The sequence below is a fragment of the Astatotilapia calliptera genome, chromosome 20 (genome assembly GCF_964374335.1).
Source record: "Astatotilapia calliptera chromosome 20, fAstCal68.1, whole genome shotgun sequence".
NCBI lineage: Eukaryota > Metazoa > Chordata > Actinopteri > Cichliformes > Cichlidae > Astatotilapia > Astatotilapia calliptera.
Window position 1 is genome coordinate 30,270,994 of NC_137441.1, and position 16,853 is coordinate 30,287,846.

At 39.7% G+C, this 16,853-nt stretch overlaps 1 protein-coding gene across 1 annotated transcript in view; it reads right to left on the minus strand.

Moving 5' to 3' along the window:
- The window catches only part of LOC113013154 (guanine nucleotide-binding protein G(s) subunit alpha), a 35,907-nt gene extending 24,432 nt beyond the window's left edge, over window positions 1-11,475 (minus strand). Inside the window, exons 1-6 of the mRNA XM_026153833.2 lie at window positions 11,274-11,475; window positions 10,059-10,932; window positions 9,734-9,872; window positions 4,627-4,699; window positions 843-897; window positions 626-745 (exon numbers count right to left, since the gene is read on the minus strand). Of these exons, the coding sequence (XP_026009618.2) occupies window positions 626-745; window positions 843-897; window positions 4,627-4,699; window positions 9,734-9,872 (387 nt within the window). The 5' untranslated portion in view covers window positions 10,059-10,932; window positions 11,274-11,475. The remainder of the gene's footprint in view (window positions 1-625; window positions 746-842; window positions 898-4,626; window positions 4,700-9,733; window positions 9,873-10,058; window positions 10,933-11,273) is intronic.
- Window positions 11,476-16,853: the final 5,378 nt, after the last annotated feature.

Below are 16,853 nucleotides of genomic sequence, written 5' to 3' on the forward strand. Positions count from 1 at the left end.
CTGTTTCACCTTAAACTGCTATAATCATATTAGTGTAGGTATTGTGCAAACCTTCATCTCTTGGGATAGACAATTAGTCAATGGAAATATCCCGCTGAGAATACCAAACCCACACAGACATTACCAGTGGATTCATTAGTAAACCCCAGTGTCTATAACAGTCTCTGGACACAGTCTTTACCTGTTTCAAGAGATCCTCACCTGTGACACTGGGAGTAATTCCTACCATGATCTACTGAAGTACAAACACACAGCTGAAAAGGCCATGGCCCTGCTACAGATCCATTATACAGACTTTAAAAATAATAACACAAATTTAAATAATAAAAGTCCTAAAATGTACCTTACACATCTATCCCAATTTCTGAAGCAACCCAACAAACTCAAACAAGTATATAAGGTCAACTCTACAATTCTTAGTAGAACATAAACTGGGGCAATGAACTATGAAAACGTGAGCCATGAGTTCAATTTGAAAGAGTAAAGCTGGAAAATTACTGTCATTATAAAACAGTTCTGAAGATCAAAGCAAGGCAAACAAGAAAAACCGCTAAATAAATTACTTAAAGAAAGCTACATGTCAAAGTGTGGGTTGATATGTATTTGGTGATATATTGCTACTCACAGATGGAAAATCAAAGTCTTTCTGATTGACAAAGTTGAGGATGTATTCAATCCGGCACTGGTTTTCAGGACATGCCAACTGGACAGGTGGGGTTAGGGTACTCATAGCTGTTACTATGGTCTGTAGAAAAGAAACCCAAAGAAAAACGATAAGACAACACGACAGGTTACGGCCGCATTTGTCTAAGCTGCTACTAAACCACCAACAGCACACTTACCTCGATAGCCTCTTTAATATTATTCTTAATGTCCTGGATTTTCTGCTTCTTCTCTCTGAAACAGAAAATGTTCAATGAGAAGCAGTAAATCGCAGAAATACTGCAAATGTCTTCAGAACAGGGAAAAAAGTGCATGCATATAAAAACTGTTTGACTGAGATGAAGTGCTCAAAACATGTAAAACGAGTTCTACTTTTGTCTGCAGGTGATTTGTTATATATAGAAAAAGTTAATATCCTAAAGATTTTGGATATTAATGTTTAGCATTTAACCTGCAATACATTGAGACCACAAATTAACCATAAAACAGCAATAATCTGAAACTGTTAAGAGGGAGCAAAATAGAGTAAATAAAAAGACAAGACATAATTTAGCGTTAAAAAATAATTTAAGGCTAATGGTGACAGAATGATTACATTTGTTTTTTGAACCAGTCGGTGACATTTTGTCAAACAGACAAAACTGCATGATACAAAAGCAACTTCACATCCACTGAAAGAAAACAGCCATTCTCACAGCTTGCACTGCAACTCTGCCTCTCTTCAAACCACTATATTTACATCAAAAACATGTTTAGTTTTGCTATAAAGTATCATTTTAATGAAGCTTGGAGAAAAAAAGAAAAAAGAAAAAAAGTGTTAGAGGTCCCTCTTACCCTGACCGGGTGCATTACAGTCCACTGTATTAGGTTTGTTTTTGGTCTGTATGGGTAAACAGACCTTCATTGACATGCATGCTAGCGAAATTATGTCTGTCTGCTGTAAATGATAGCTGTGTGTTTGAGACATTTGGACTGACAAAAAAAAATGTTTCTAATAAAAGGCAACCGGAGAGCCAGTTAGTCTATCTTTCACCTTGAGCCTGCCAGGACAACAGTACATTGTGTTTACAATAGCTCCATGTCAGTGACAAGGGTGAAACGGTCCCCTTTACAAACTTATCTACACTTAACAGCCACAAATGTATGTATACAGCCAAAGCCATGACACCAAAAGCTAACGTCTGTTCACTAGCTTCAGTAACTTGGCATTTCTGGCACTCAGTCTTTGTGGTGAAAGAAAAACAAAAACATATTTTACAACAAACCACATGTGAGGTAACTGGGAAGAAAAGAAAAATAAAATGGGGGGGGAAAGAGGAAGAGGTTATGAGGGGAACTGGGAAGGCACATTTACATTTTTAAACTGATAGTCAATGAAGACTGTCACATGGTTGTGTGATCTCTCCAGAGAGACTGCTTCCCTCTGTATGGTTAGAGAGAGATGGACTTAAAGATGTAACATATATGCAATATGTGCTACAGTGATTGCATCCAAAAAACATGTGTTCAACAAAAAAGAAAAGCGTTTAGGTGGATGATAGCCCATCTAAAGAGGGTTTGAAATCAATATCAATAACATTCTGTACTCTAGTGTGTTGCATAACATGGATTAATTAATAATCAACTGGCCATCTATACCAGGGGTGTCAAACATGAGGGGTGGTGGCCAGAACGGGGCCAGCAAAGTCCCCCCCAAAAAAGAGAAAAAAAACAGACTTGTATGAAACTGAAATTCAGTAAGTTGTAAGAAGCCACATTAAGTTAACATGAAGACTGTATAGAAGTCTCACTTCAGCCCATTTTTAAGCTTGCTGTGTTGGTTTCATGGCCAAGGGGGTGGGGGGATAATAATAAAATGAACTGCTTTGATTCAACTTTAAGGCCCATCATCTGCCCCTCCCCCTCAATAAAAATGTCCCAAATACCCCAGTCCTCATTTTTGCCTACTTTCCAGTTCCAAATGCCTTGCCCAAGGGCAGCTAAGTCACGTTTGTTCAAAGAATATGGAGAGATGAGTCATCCATTCATCTATTTCCCAAATCACGCCGGCAATTGGAACTGCCAGTCTTCCGGTCACGAGACAATTACTCTGACATTACCATGATGCCACAACACTCAATCCATTCACCCCAAAATTCTTTTTATCACAGGCCTTATTGAACCCTTTAAGGCTCAAATCAGTATATTATGTCCTGCCTGAGGATGCAGGCAAATTAAAGCACATTATTATGCTTGTCATGTGAAGTCCGTTCTGGAACACCGTTTTGGTTTAAAGAGACCTTCATTGATGAAGGTGACTAATTCCAAAGGTGACGTCTGATCAGACATACACAGACAATAAACCTAACATGGAAATCCTCCAGTTTACTGCATCTGAGGACAGGAATGAGCCATACAGGTCTCAATAAACACGAGTCACATTTATGACTCCAATGGCACTCTACGGATTTGTTTCTTAATGAAGACAGATCTCACCCATGCAAGCAGAGACAGACACACTGACACACACTGTTCTGTGTTGTGGAGTCACACACTGGGTCATATGCCCAAGTTCGCCTTAAGTGCTGAAAATCTAGCCTAACCTCGCAAAGATACTTCCATCTTATCAATACATGACCACCACCAGACCAATACAAACATCTTATTTTACTCCTGAAACTGGTTAAGCAAAAGTTAAAGATGTGCTCCCAAAAACACTGAGGAGGGGGGGGAAGAAATGCAACACAAGGGTAGTCTTTAGAGTTTTCACACAGAGGGTTTAATTTGTTAGACCACTCAGCTAGATTAACCCTCAACCAAGTATGCTTGGTGATTCAGTTCAACCCCCCACCCCCACTCCAATCCATCAGAGGGAACAACTATCAGTTATATTGTTGGTCACCGTTGGAGTGACCTTAGGAGACCCTGACAGAAACTTGTGCAAGTACTATAAAAGTTCAGCTGCTGGCTAGCTAGCTCCAACTCCCATCTCATGTTCTCCTATCGGAAAGCTGACCAGGACACTGATCTAGTGGTCTTTCATATCATTCAGCCTTCTCTCTATTTTGTCTGGTGTTCAGACGGACTTCTGCCCTGGAGATCTCTTGCAAGAGTGCCACTACCCTGATCTTAAAATGAGCAGCATTGCTAACTACTCTTCAACATGGTGGAGCTAGCAGTTGAGGCACTGGAGAACAGCAAATTATTGGAATCATTTATCACAAAGCTGGCTTAATTTTACTTGTAGGTGAGCAGTTTTTAGGGTACTGACTGTCAGTTCTTTAAGCCGGCTTGGAGCACCTTACCCTTACATGCACGCTTCTCCTTACCTGGGCAGATTTCAAAACTTAAACTAGGCCCAGTCATAGCAGTCAATTTAGCTTCGACCAGAGGTGGTCAACAATGAGTGAGCTAAGTGGCATCATAATGTCTTTACAGAGAATTAGCTCACTAAATAATCGCTTTTAACCAAATCAAAAAATGTCTAATTTCTGCCAATACTAGCATATCAATAAATTAATAAATAAATTACTTCAATGCTCCAGGGCTATATAGTAGAAGATGAAACTACCTTTAGGATTCTATTGCACCATTTTACAACTGAATCAATACAAGTTAGGTCTACTAAAAGTTGACAAAGTATCCCACTATATAGTCAGTTCTCTTCACAGTGAAAAGCCTGCAGGCTGGTCAGCGACCCCTTGGAAACCTCCAGTTGGTAGCAAAAAGTGTAAATTTGCCAAATGGTTGGCAAGTGGTTGCTGGCTGTTGCTAGGTCAAAGTAGTTGCAAAGAGGTATACTTGTTTCATTAGAAACTTATGACCATTGACAGAAACTCTTACAGGGGTCTCTGTGGCGCTGAGGAGGAGATGTAGATTCAGCCTGGGATAAAAGTCTTCAAACCCACAAGCCAACATGAGCCTCAGACTTAAAAGAGCACTCATCAGAATGCTGCTCATTCTCAGCCTCACTCTAGTACTCACTCTGCATTGAAGCCGTTGACATGTAGGATCCTCATCTGTTTCACTATGGTGCTCTTTCCCGACTCTCCAGCTCCTGAGAGAGAAAAAGTGAAAATGGATTATGTACCTTACTGATACACTTACATGCACTCAGTGTTGGGATAAAATGGGTGTTTATCTGAAATACCAGTTTACAGTGTAAGTACAACTTCCTTTATGTGGACACAAGCACTGTAGCTCACTACAAGGTTAAAGGTCCCAAACTGTTATGGGTTTGACTGAATAAGTTGCCTGCAAACTGACAATTAGTGCAGTGCCCGCTGTTACAGGCATGTTCGCACCGGTGACATTACTATGAGGTCACAGAGGTGTGAGAACAAGTGCAAATAAGGCCACCAATAAAGCACAACACTAGATTATTATCCAAGGGGCCAGAGAACAAAAGAAGACCTTGAGATTCCTTTTTAAACTACTTCAAATAATGGTTTAATTTTGAATAAAGTATAACATCTTGTTGTGTCTGCCCCTACAATCTCTTACCCTTTAAGCAACTATGACAAAATACAGAAAAAAAAAAAAAGCAAAAAAAAAAAAAGCCCCAAAACAATTCGAAAGCCCATTTGTGTGTCCTGGGGAGAAAACATGTTAAGGTGTGCACACAAGAGGAATATTCTGATCATTCAATATCACCCGGGATGGGAGACTTCATTCTGCAGCATCACAATGAGTCCCCCCCCCCAAAAAAAAAAGCCAGCACCAAGAACCATCTGACAAGAACAAGGGGTCCATCAACAGTTGCTGTAACCCCCCACAGAGTCCTGATCTCGACACCATGCTCTCAGTTAGACTAAGACTAGCTAAAAGTATAACATGTCACAATTCTCCTAAGATACTGCATGAAAAATTTGAATTGTTAAAAAATAAATACATAAATTAAATCCAATTAGGGTTTTTTGTGTTTGTATTCAGATGTCAACAATACGCTTGTCGTCACTTTATCTGAGCCTGAACCTTACTGTGTAATATTGTATACGTGTGTTATTCATTTTCGTTTCTCATTTCTATTTTAACAGACTGAAATTGATAGCATGCAGCACTACCGGGCCGTTAGTGGTAAGCTGCAGGTTGCCAGATGAATTGCTTGGAACTGCTATAAGAATGAAACTCAGTTTTTGCCCTGTAATGTCAAACCTACAGCATGCAAGGCTACATGAGGAATGAGCAAATTTAGTTACAAGACCCAATGTACACCAAGATGTATGCTTTTCCCGTTTCAGGCCTATTTATATAAATTTAAAAAAAAAAAAAAAAAAAAAAAAAAAAAAGGCCTGAAACAGCAGTCTTGTCTTTGTCATCTTAGTTATTTCTGGTGTTCACTTACATTAAGGTAAAATTAAATTTACCTTGAATTAAATAAAGACAAATGTAAGTTACACCCCCCCCAAAAAACAAAAACAAAAAACCTAACGTACTTAAGGTAAAGCTTAAAACAGACTGAAGCACAAAGCCACAAGTACATCAGTTCGTTTGATTATTTAATATCTAGAAGATTAAATATTTATTAGGTGATTTTTTTTTAACTATTGCTTGACATGATGAGTGACTGTTGAAGTAAATGTCTAAATACATAATTACATGTAAAACTTATTTTGGCATTCTACAGTATTACAGCAATACTGAATATTTCAAAGTAAAGTTAAAGGCGTAATAAGTGGCATGTTTGTACAGATGTCATTTATCTTAGGGCTCTTTTCTCCCTTTCTGTCCTACTTTGGACGAATGAAAAAAAAAAGTTAACTAAATACATTTCCAAGGTAAAAAGACGAAGTCTAAAGTAAAAAAAAATAACTTAGTCAGCTTTACATTAGCATCATCTGACAGTTTGCACCAGTTTAGGCTGCGATTCCCAGCAATGAAGTGCAACTGTTAGTCAAGCACATCAGAGAAGCCACACAAGTCTGGGACTTGTGCATTTTGATGGCTCAGCTTGCTACAGTATATATCATGAACTCGTAACATCATGAGCTCGACGATAACTGATGACCTCGTGTCACAGTGCTCCCTCCTTCTCTGCCCATTACCCGTCTTTTACCAGACTACATTGTGAAGCAATAAAATAAGGACAAATACTAAAGTACACTTTAGTTTGGAGAATGTTAACCACACAAATGATTTTAAAAAGTAGGTCATATATAGCCAAATGAGTATTATCCAAAATGAAAATCCCGACTGACTTTAACACCTTAACAATGGCCTTAAAAAAATAAATAAATAAAAAAAAAAGGGAACTTTTGCCACCACATGTCCACAGTGAGCATATCTGCTAGTAGACCCTTTAACATTGGCAGTTCTATCACATTAAATCAGAGAAGATACACCAGAATGTCAGACATCAACCAGCCAGAAACAGAATGATAGAACAATACTTTGGTCCATTATGTGGCAGGATTGTTGAAGAAAATCAAGATTTTGCTCCAAACATAACATCCCAGTGCACTTCAAGCTGAGTAACACCCTCAGACCAAAACTGGTTCATCCCTAGGACCACACACACACACACACACACACACACACACTAAACAGCATAGTGTATGCAGTGCAGTCAGGAATACTTGGACCTTTAAACAGGACAAACCAAACAACCACCTTACAAATGTTTAACACAACATAGGAGAGCCAGCTCAAGACTCAGCTGTACACTTGTACCTAAAGGAGAAGGACACCAGGGTTCACATTTTCATCCAAGACGGACGGTTTGACAGGGGAGTGAAAGAGGCCACCTAGGTCCACTTTGATTTGTTCATTGTTGAACACCAGCTATCACGACCTACAACACAGTCTCAACAGTCCTTCCCAGGCATTACAATCCCCACTCACACTTTGCCTCAGGTGACCTCAATAGCTCACATGATGGTGGGGTGGGAGATATGATATAAGAAATTTCATACCATGCCCCCAGTGACAGAATGACCCATGCCCTTTTATTTTTTTTAACACTACTGATCATGCGAGATTCCACATGATCAACGTTGGGTCAAGGACCATCTCCAAAGAGACAACCCCAACTAAGGGTTCAATACCTGGGACTGTCAGTCATTTTGGAAGTAAAGAAGCCTCTTGGATAAACTTAAAGCCCAGTTATGTTCTTTTCAAGCATTCAAGACAACCATGATCTGGATGACAGAGAACCTGCAGAAACATGAAATCTAAACTGCCATTAGGCCCTTCACAGCCACAGAAGTCATCAGCACTGAAACTCTTGCAACATTGCTTAAACTAAAACATCAGATTAGCTGCTAATATAGTTGTACGCTAACACAGCATTTAAAAAAACAAAACAAAAAACCAAACAAACAAAAAACAACAAAAAGAAAATGCTTGTTCCTTTGTTTTGCAAATACTGTGGTAGCATTAAAGATGCAATTGTTTTTGTCATGGCAAACTCATTAAATATTGCTTCACATGCAATGTGGCATCTAAAACCTGTTTACATTAACACCCTGAGAATTTAGGATGCTTTTTTATAATGAAGTCTGACAAAGATGCCAAATTAAAATGTAGTAATTTACAGGATTAATGGTGTGCAGCAAAATGTGGTGGGTTCCACGTCAGGAAGCATGACTGTTCATCTGATGTAGTATCATGATGGACAAGAGCTGAACTGCATCTGGGGCACCCTGCAGTGTTCTGACAGAAAAGCTAGCTTGTGGGGTTGACCAGTATAAGCACAGAGCAATCCAGTAGTCTTTTTGTACTGCTACCCTTCACCCATTGTGTCTTATTTAACAGGTCTCGTTAACATGGACCTATTAAGGCTTTAATTAGACTGGGTGGTTAATCCAATCAAAAGCATACTGAGCAAAACACATAAATGATCTGCAAATTTAAACCTTGTGGGCACGCATGCTCAAAATTTTGCTCTGCCAATAGATGGTCAACATTTGTGTTTTAGCTAGGCTACAATACAAACCGACACTACAAATGCTGAAGAATTGGTTAGGTTGTGTGTCCAGCTTTAACTCGTAGACTCTTTTTGGTCAATTTACTGCCTGTCAAGCTGCAGAGATCATCTTATTACCAACAAAGCTAACACAAGGTCTAGTAGCAGGTGTGAACTGAGTGTCCCTTTTTTATGCTTACTTACCTTTGCTCACCCTTAAAAAAAAAAAGTTTCCTTTAAGGGTCGCATTTAAATCAAGCTGATATTTTAGATCTGAAAGACCTAAAAATTACAGAAGGTATATTTGTTTTGTCCTTCTCCTTTCCAAAAGTCATCACAACTTCCTCCCTAATGCAAGTAGTGACATGTCATACAATATCCACCCTCAATAGTGATATGTTCAAAACAAATTGACCCCCTCCCCCAAGGGTCCGCCGCAAATTCTTAGAAGTCAAAACCCTGTGAATGGATATACGAGGAGGGTACAGATGAGAGCTTTGCAGGAAACAAAAAACACTCTTATGTAATGAAAGAGACCCAGCCCACCTAAATTTCACTCACACAACCACATGTTGAGTCTTACACATATTCATTTCTTCATTAACCAAGTTTTGGTGTGCTTTTCTTTGAGTCACATTATCTTATGTTTGGGCAACACACCCACAAACTGGCATGTGATGTAAAGCTTCTGTTAGTTTGGCAAATTTGAGGCCTGCATGCATGCTTAGTGCTAGAAATGAGCACTGTTCAGCATGCTGCAAAGTCCCAGTTTAATACAACTGAAAAAGAAAAAGTGTTAAAGAACAAACATACATTACTTAATGATCAATTAGGACAGGCTGGTTCTGATTGATGTTGGTGCTCGTTAATCCTTTAACCACTGCAAGCAGTTTACCCCACCTTACAGGTTTGCCTCACTGCATACTCTAAAACCAGCCAATGGGCTGTGCTACAGCAGGTTTGGGGAGTTAGCATTGCAGAATGACAGTCTGACAGCAACATGCCAAAAACCCAGCACCGTATTGCATTTTTGGCCTTATGCAAGAGCAAAGTCACTGTTGACAATGTTTCCCAAAACAACATCCCAGAAAGTTTTGCAGGGAGGAAGCAGGGTCTCAACCGTCCAAACAGAGGCCTTGTCTGTAAAGCAGCAAGCACATAAGATCTGTAAAAATGTGTCAAACTCACCTAGAAGTAGTAGTCTGTGTGTTGCTCTGTAGATCTGTTTGTCCTTTTGGAGCTGCTTCTCTATCTTTTTGTTTGCTTCTCTTTGAGCCTTCTCCTCATTTCTCTGGTCTTCGGTCTTACTGTTGCCCAAACAACCCATCTTCCCGCAAGAAAAAAGAAAAAAGGGGGTCCAGGGGAGGAGGAAGAGGTGGTGGAAGAAGAAGTAGAGGAGGTGGTAGTGGAGGGGGAAGGGAAGGTGGGGGGGTAATGTAGAAAGAAAAATAAATCAGATAAACTAGTCTAGATGCCTCGTTTGACCCGCGGATTTGGCAGCAACGTTACCCACATTTACACCGTTTAAGGTCCGTGGCGCCCCTGTGTAGAGATTTAAAGTCCGTAACGCGTATTTTGCTGTCAGAGAAAGGGCAGGATACTGTTGCTGACGACACGGAGGCCGCCTTCTCAGTTTGCTGAATCCGGCTCGGGCTTTTCCCTTTTATATGCAGTAGTTTGTGTTTCGTTTTTCCAAACTCTTTCCCCCCCCCCTTCAGCCGTGTAAGATAAAGACTTGTAATCCACAATGTCCACTATAAGACCCAAAAACGGCGGTTCACCTCAAACGGAGGCAGAAAAAAACAGCCTAATTTGCATCTCCAAAAGCCCGGGTCTTGCGTCTCACAGCTGCCCGTGACAAGGAGCCGAACTCGGCGTGTCCGCAAAGCTCGCCTGTGCTGTAGCGCCGCTCGTTACCACGTCGCTTTTCATGACAAACATTTCCATGGGTGTATACTTAGACTCTATATCTATTTTTCTGTCTCCCCGACGGCTGTCTTCGTCGGGGACCCAGCAGGACAGCTGTAAGGAAAATAATATTTACACCCAAACGAGCTACATGTGTGGCATTCTCGCTTCTTCCGTCGTCACCCGGCTCTTTTTCATTCTCTGCATCAAATCAGCCCCAAACTCACTGCGGTTGTCTTTTCGTCTTGATCCCTCGCCACCTCCAAATCCGAAATGATCCAGTATCCCCCCTCCGATTTGTCCTCCTTATATGTGATGGCTGTTCCTTGCTGTTTTCTCCTCCAAAGGGCCTTCTCTCTCTCTGCCCCTCGCTTTTGTTGCTGAAATGTTTTATCAGCCCCTCACATCACCACCAAGCCTCCAAAACTGCGCACCGATAGACTTTTTTTCTTAATTTCTGGCTCGACTCCGATGAATCCCTTCAAAAGAGAGAGGGGGGAAATAATTACAAAAAAAAAAAAATAGGAGGGGGACAAAATAACAGAAAAAGAAAACGTGACCAAAGACGTGAAAATCCCTCGAAATGTATCCACGTTTCTTGCAGGTGAAAAAGCTACACCCGCTGTCAGGCTCGGCTTTTATAACCTACATACGGCCTATACATGTGCACACACGCTGTCATACAAACATACATTTATATACACATATGTAGATTCCTCTTGAATCCTAGGTGGGTAAACAGGCTACAGACTTGACACTACATGTGCATTTACATTCACAAAAAGTAGGACGCGGGGCTGTTGTAGCAGCACATTCCCACCGTGAAGGCCGCTCCCCTCCTGGCCGCTGGTCGAGGAAGGTGAAAGACGGGAATACCCGATTCTTGGAGGTTATTATTTTCTCCCTTTCTCTCTTGCTTTCTCTCTCCGAGAATAGTAGCCTACATTGAACAGATAGACAGCGCTTTTAGAGAGACGGGGTGGGGCCACACAACGCTCATTGAACCCTGGGAAGGAAGGACCGAGAGAGGAGGAGGAGGAGAGGCCGCTTCGCCTGGTCACGTGATCCGGGTGCGGAGCCGCGTTAGCGGCGTGGCTGTGCGGAGAGAGAAAAAGGCGCCCTCTTCAAGGAAAAAAGACCTGAGGTGGTTTGTATGCAGGAATAACAGCACAAGACCCCTCTGAGCAGGGCTACTCAAATCTTAGAAGACCACTAGATATGTTCTGTTACAGACATTTATTCACGGAAAAGTACAAGCACATCAGCAGCGGATTATACTGAGTTATACTATTAGGAAGACTGGTGCATTAAGTTACTTTCAAGACATAGGCTTAACACTATTATACCCATTTCTTAAAATCTGCTAAAATAGTTTTCCATAACTCACGATTTAAATAATCATTCTTTATCTTGTGAAATAAGCTGCCCTCACATTAAGCTAATTCTGACTGGCTTTCTCTTGTAAAGCACGTGAGTGCAACAGGCGCATTCAGAATTGTTTTCATAGGGGTGGCCATATGGGGGCCACTAAAAATATTGGGGTGGCACACCAAAAACAGAAGAGTGCCGGGCGCAGTGGTGGGGGGAGGGTGACATCGTAAGGGACATACAAATGACAAAAATAATGCTCCAGCTCACTGTAGGGCACAGGTGTCGAACTCCAGGCCTTGAGGGCCGGTGTCCTGCAGGTTTTAGATGTGCCCTTGAGCCAACACAGCTGTTTTAAATGGCTAAATGACCTCCTCAACATGGCTTGAAGTTCTCCAGAAGCCTGATAATGAACTAATCATTTGATTCAGGTGTGTTGGCCCAGAGTGATATCTAAAACCTGCAGAAGACCAGCCCATGAGGCCTGGAATTCGACACCCCTGCTGTAAGGTGTCTTCCTCTCTCTTGCGCTCACATTTATTAAAATTATTACCAACACAGGACCCACCCTAGGGGGGGGTAACAAATCTTGGGGGGTGGCCAGTGCTGCCCCCTGGCTCCCCATTGGCACACAGCTGTCTGCCTGAGATGACTATATTAAAGATATCTGTTCTTACTGACATCATATAAAGCCACAAGCAGAAGAAAACTGCGACTGCTTTTGACTTTGCACACACAATGACCTATTTTTTTTGAAACTGAGTATTTATTGTTTTAATAGTACTACATGTCAGAGAAAATAAGGGTCTCCTTTAATAACGCAGGTGGTGGAACTGTTTGACTACTTAGTGTCACTCCATAAATTCATGAGAAAAATAAAACAGCCACGTGCAATATTTTTTTTCCTATAAAATATTGTGAAATATAAGTATCAAGTGGCATACCATGCAAATCTTTAGTGAGGGATGAGGAGTCCCATAGTGTCCTCCAGATAAAAAAAACTAAAATCCACGTTTTTTTTTATTTAGAAATCGAAGATAATAAAGCCACAGATAAAAGTCACCTGTGGCAGAAGCTGTATTTTCAAACACAAATGAGTAGAGCCAGCTGTGCTGACATTAGCACTCTCTACTCCTAAAAGCTCTGACTGATACATACCAAAGTGTTCAGCTTCCTCTAGATATCCATTATTTATTGTATAACCTGTAACCAAACCTACACATGTATTCACTTCATATAATATCCCGATCGAGTCCTGGGCGGAGTCTTTATCCCTTCTCCATCTAGATCTAGAGATATCAAATAAAATGTGCTATAGCCTGTGATAGTGGATGTAATCTATCAGTTCTCTGCCATTGGAGCAACACGGCTCTCCTTTACCAATATTAAACACAATACTAAAATACCACAAGTCACAGCCAGCTAATCTAAAGGCTAAAAGACTTGGTTAAAGCATGGCTTTGAACTTTTATGTCCTGGTGAACTTTGAAAAGTTAATGTACATGCTTCAAAACAAATGTCCAGAATCCAAACTGCAGTTAGGACTTTTAGACACTGGGTGGCAGCAGTTTTCAAAATCAGCAGGCAGGTTTGGGTTTAAGTCAATTGCTTCTGAGTTATCCCCATGACATTCATACACATTTGACTGTAGAGCACACCACACCAAATCAATTAACAATATTTACAACATTTTTGAGTTTTGGATTGTTAATTGCTGTTCATTTTGTATTCTCTGTTTGCTTTTGTTCCTTGAGTTTTGCTTTGAACCCTCATTTTAGAGTTCAGATTTTCTTTACCTCTTACTTTGCATTATTTATTTTTGTTACTTTATTCTAGTGCAGTCTAGGCTCCCTAGTTACATCTTGAACCTTTTTAAGTGTTTGTCTCTATTCTGTTCCCTTTCGTCTACTTCCTGTTTTACTTCCAAGTCACAATTTTATTGTACACATTTTTAAAAAACTGCTATTTTTTGAGTAAGTGAATCATATTAAACATACTGAAAAATATCTAAGCCGTTTTCACTGGCTTCCTTCTTTCTACTGATTTAAAACTAGAACCATGAAACTTTACCAAGATGTACTCCATGACCATGTGGTAGCCTTTGGTAGTGAGTCCGTTGCAGACTGGGAGCTCTTTAAAAATATTTTGTCAAATTCCCTGAGGAGAAGTCTACCATCTGTTCAAGTACAATACAAAAAAAAAAAAAAAAAAGCCGCGCCACACCTTTTTGTTTTGGCAACCATCTCTTTGAATATGCTAAAAGTCTAAAAGATGTGAAATCAAGTTGTGACTTCAAACTTGAAATCAATCACAATCTCCTGTTAACTGTGTCCCCATTCATTTGAGTCACTAACTGCAAACTAATAGTATATATACCACATGTTGTTAGTGTTTAGTGTTAAAACTGGGGTAGGCATATTGCTTTGCATGTCACTGGACAAAGAACTCACAATAACTTTTGTCATATTGTAATACAAATAGTCTAAAAGAGAACTAGACTCCTCCACCTTTTCTCTGTCCAGTTTTTCACACCATATCATGCGGGGAATATAAACTAGAATAAAGGCAGGATCTGCATGGTCCTATAGGTCCATTAGTCCTTGGACAAATGCATAGTTTCTTGTAGTTTTTTCTCCCTGCACCACCACCCTGATTTTAGATCAAACAATCAAGATATGATCTAACTACAGCGTTTCAATTTTAATTCAAGGGATTGAACAAAAGCATTGAGCTAACTTTTAAGGTGCTAAAGTATTTTTATACATAGTCACCAATTTTCAGAGGCTCAATACTATTTGGACAGTTGACTGACAAGCAACTGGTTGATAAAACATCTGGAAATGATACAGATTCAAACTTGTATTTGTTAGTTGTTCACTGGAATTCTCAATATTTGACTTACAAAGAGATGTCAGTGCAAGTGCCCATCCTCATGTGGGCTGAAACAAGTAAACCTATCAGAGAGACAGCAAAAACCTTCAGGAATAACCAAATCATGATCTAGTACATTATTTAAAAGAAGGAAGCCAAGCAAAGTATAGAGAAGGAAAGAAATAGCCCCTGATGCTAAGCATGTGACCAAACATGGTGGAGGTAATGTTGAATGGAACCAGGTCACTAGTATGTATTGATGGTGTGACTGCAGATAGAGGTAGCAAGATGAATTATGTAATTAAGTGTACAGGGTTACACTTTCTACTCAGATTCAGCCACAAAACTGGCCAGAGAGCGCTTCACAATGGAAATGGATAATGATCCAAAAAGCATACTGTACAAGCAACACAAGAGCCTCTCAAAACAAACAAATAACAAAAAATGGGCTGGTCTTTAATAGCCAAGTCAGTCACCTGATTTCAAGCAAAAAGACAAAACTGAAGCAGACAGACCTACAAACAAAGGCCTAGTCTGTCAAAATCAGCATTTGGTGATGTCCATAGTTTCTAAACTTCAGGTAGTCATTGACTGGAATAGATTTTCATCCAAATTCTTATATTTAAAATGAATGTAGCTTGTTTACTTAATTTTGACCCTCTGATAATATGTGACTATGTATAAAAATGACTATAGCTGCTAACCAGTTAATACACCATATCTTTTAAATCCCCTTGAATTAAAGCTGAAAGTCCACACTTCAACCAGATCCTGATTCCTTTATTTAAAATCCACAGTCATACTGTACTGAAGCAAAAGTACAAACACTGCTTCACTGTCCAAAAACCGAAATGTCTCTGTATAATGCAGCCTTAATATCAAGGCAGGTGTGGGTTTATTTGTATTTTTAAGGCGGTAGAGTGAAGTGCATCAGTGATGTATGCTGGCAAATGATCTGTAAATGTTAGAGGAACTGAAGTGAGACTGTTCCCGGCAACAGATCAATATTGGCTCAACACCCATCGAAACCAGGGTGCTAAACTCAGAGAGTAAAACTCACTTTGAGTCAGAGTGCCATTTCTACCGATTTCTGTGCACGTCCTCTTGCGCACATGCTGAGCATGAATTATTATTCTGATCTTAAAACTAAAACCTAAGAAAGGTGAGAACATCTCAAATATATTTTCCTATCTCTTAAATAGCTAAAGACACATGCACACTCACATGCACTCACATCCCCACCCATGAACCTTCTAGGGCATGTCCGATGGCATCTCTTTCTAACTGCACTGTCATGAAATGTTAGCTGCACACTCAGCACTCATTGTCATCATGATCAATTTAGATTTACTGCTGAGGAGTAATTCAACCTTTTTTTTCTTTCTTTCTTTCTTTTTTTTTTACACTGTGTGCTTATCTGCACACATCTAAATATCTATAAACATACACAAAAGGGATTTATTACTATAGCTTGGTGTTGTAATGTAACGACAATTTAAAAGTTAGATGTTAAGCATTAACTGTAAGCATAGTCAAAAATCCCTCCACCATTCTCCTGTCTGGCTGCAAGAGATCCCACTACCACATTGTTAACAAAACACTTCATTTTATACAGCTGATATTTTCATTATTGGTTATTGCTTAGTCCATAAATTTTTTAAAAAAAAAGGTCCAATACAATTTCCTAGAGAGGTGGCATCTCTTTTGTCTGAACACTCAAATGCCCTTATTTGAATCTTTACCATGTAAAATAAAGAAAAGGAAAGTTTAAAGTTTGCTTGAAAAAACAACTTGAGTGATTATTTAAAGACCAAAATGTGACCTCTATTCACAAATATCATTTCTGCTGCTTTGCTTTACACGGAGAAAATAAGATTCACACTCAGTACCCCGCTAAAACTCAGAGGATGCTGTATGAATTTGATTAAAATATCACACATAGATTGACCTGCTATACAAAGTGTTGATTCCTTGCAATATATAAACAAGAAGAAAACTGTGACATTTTAGGACAACAACTACTACTTTTAATGTTTTAAGTTATCTTTTTTTATTTAAGAAGCTGGTATTTCTTTTTTTTCCTGTTCTTATACACAGCAAATTCCTGCATTCCTGCAAATCCTTAAACTTTACAATACTGCAATTTAAATTAAATGAACAT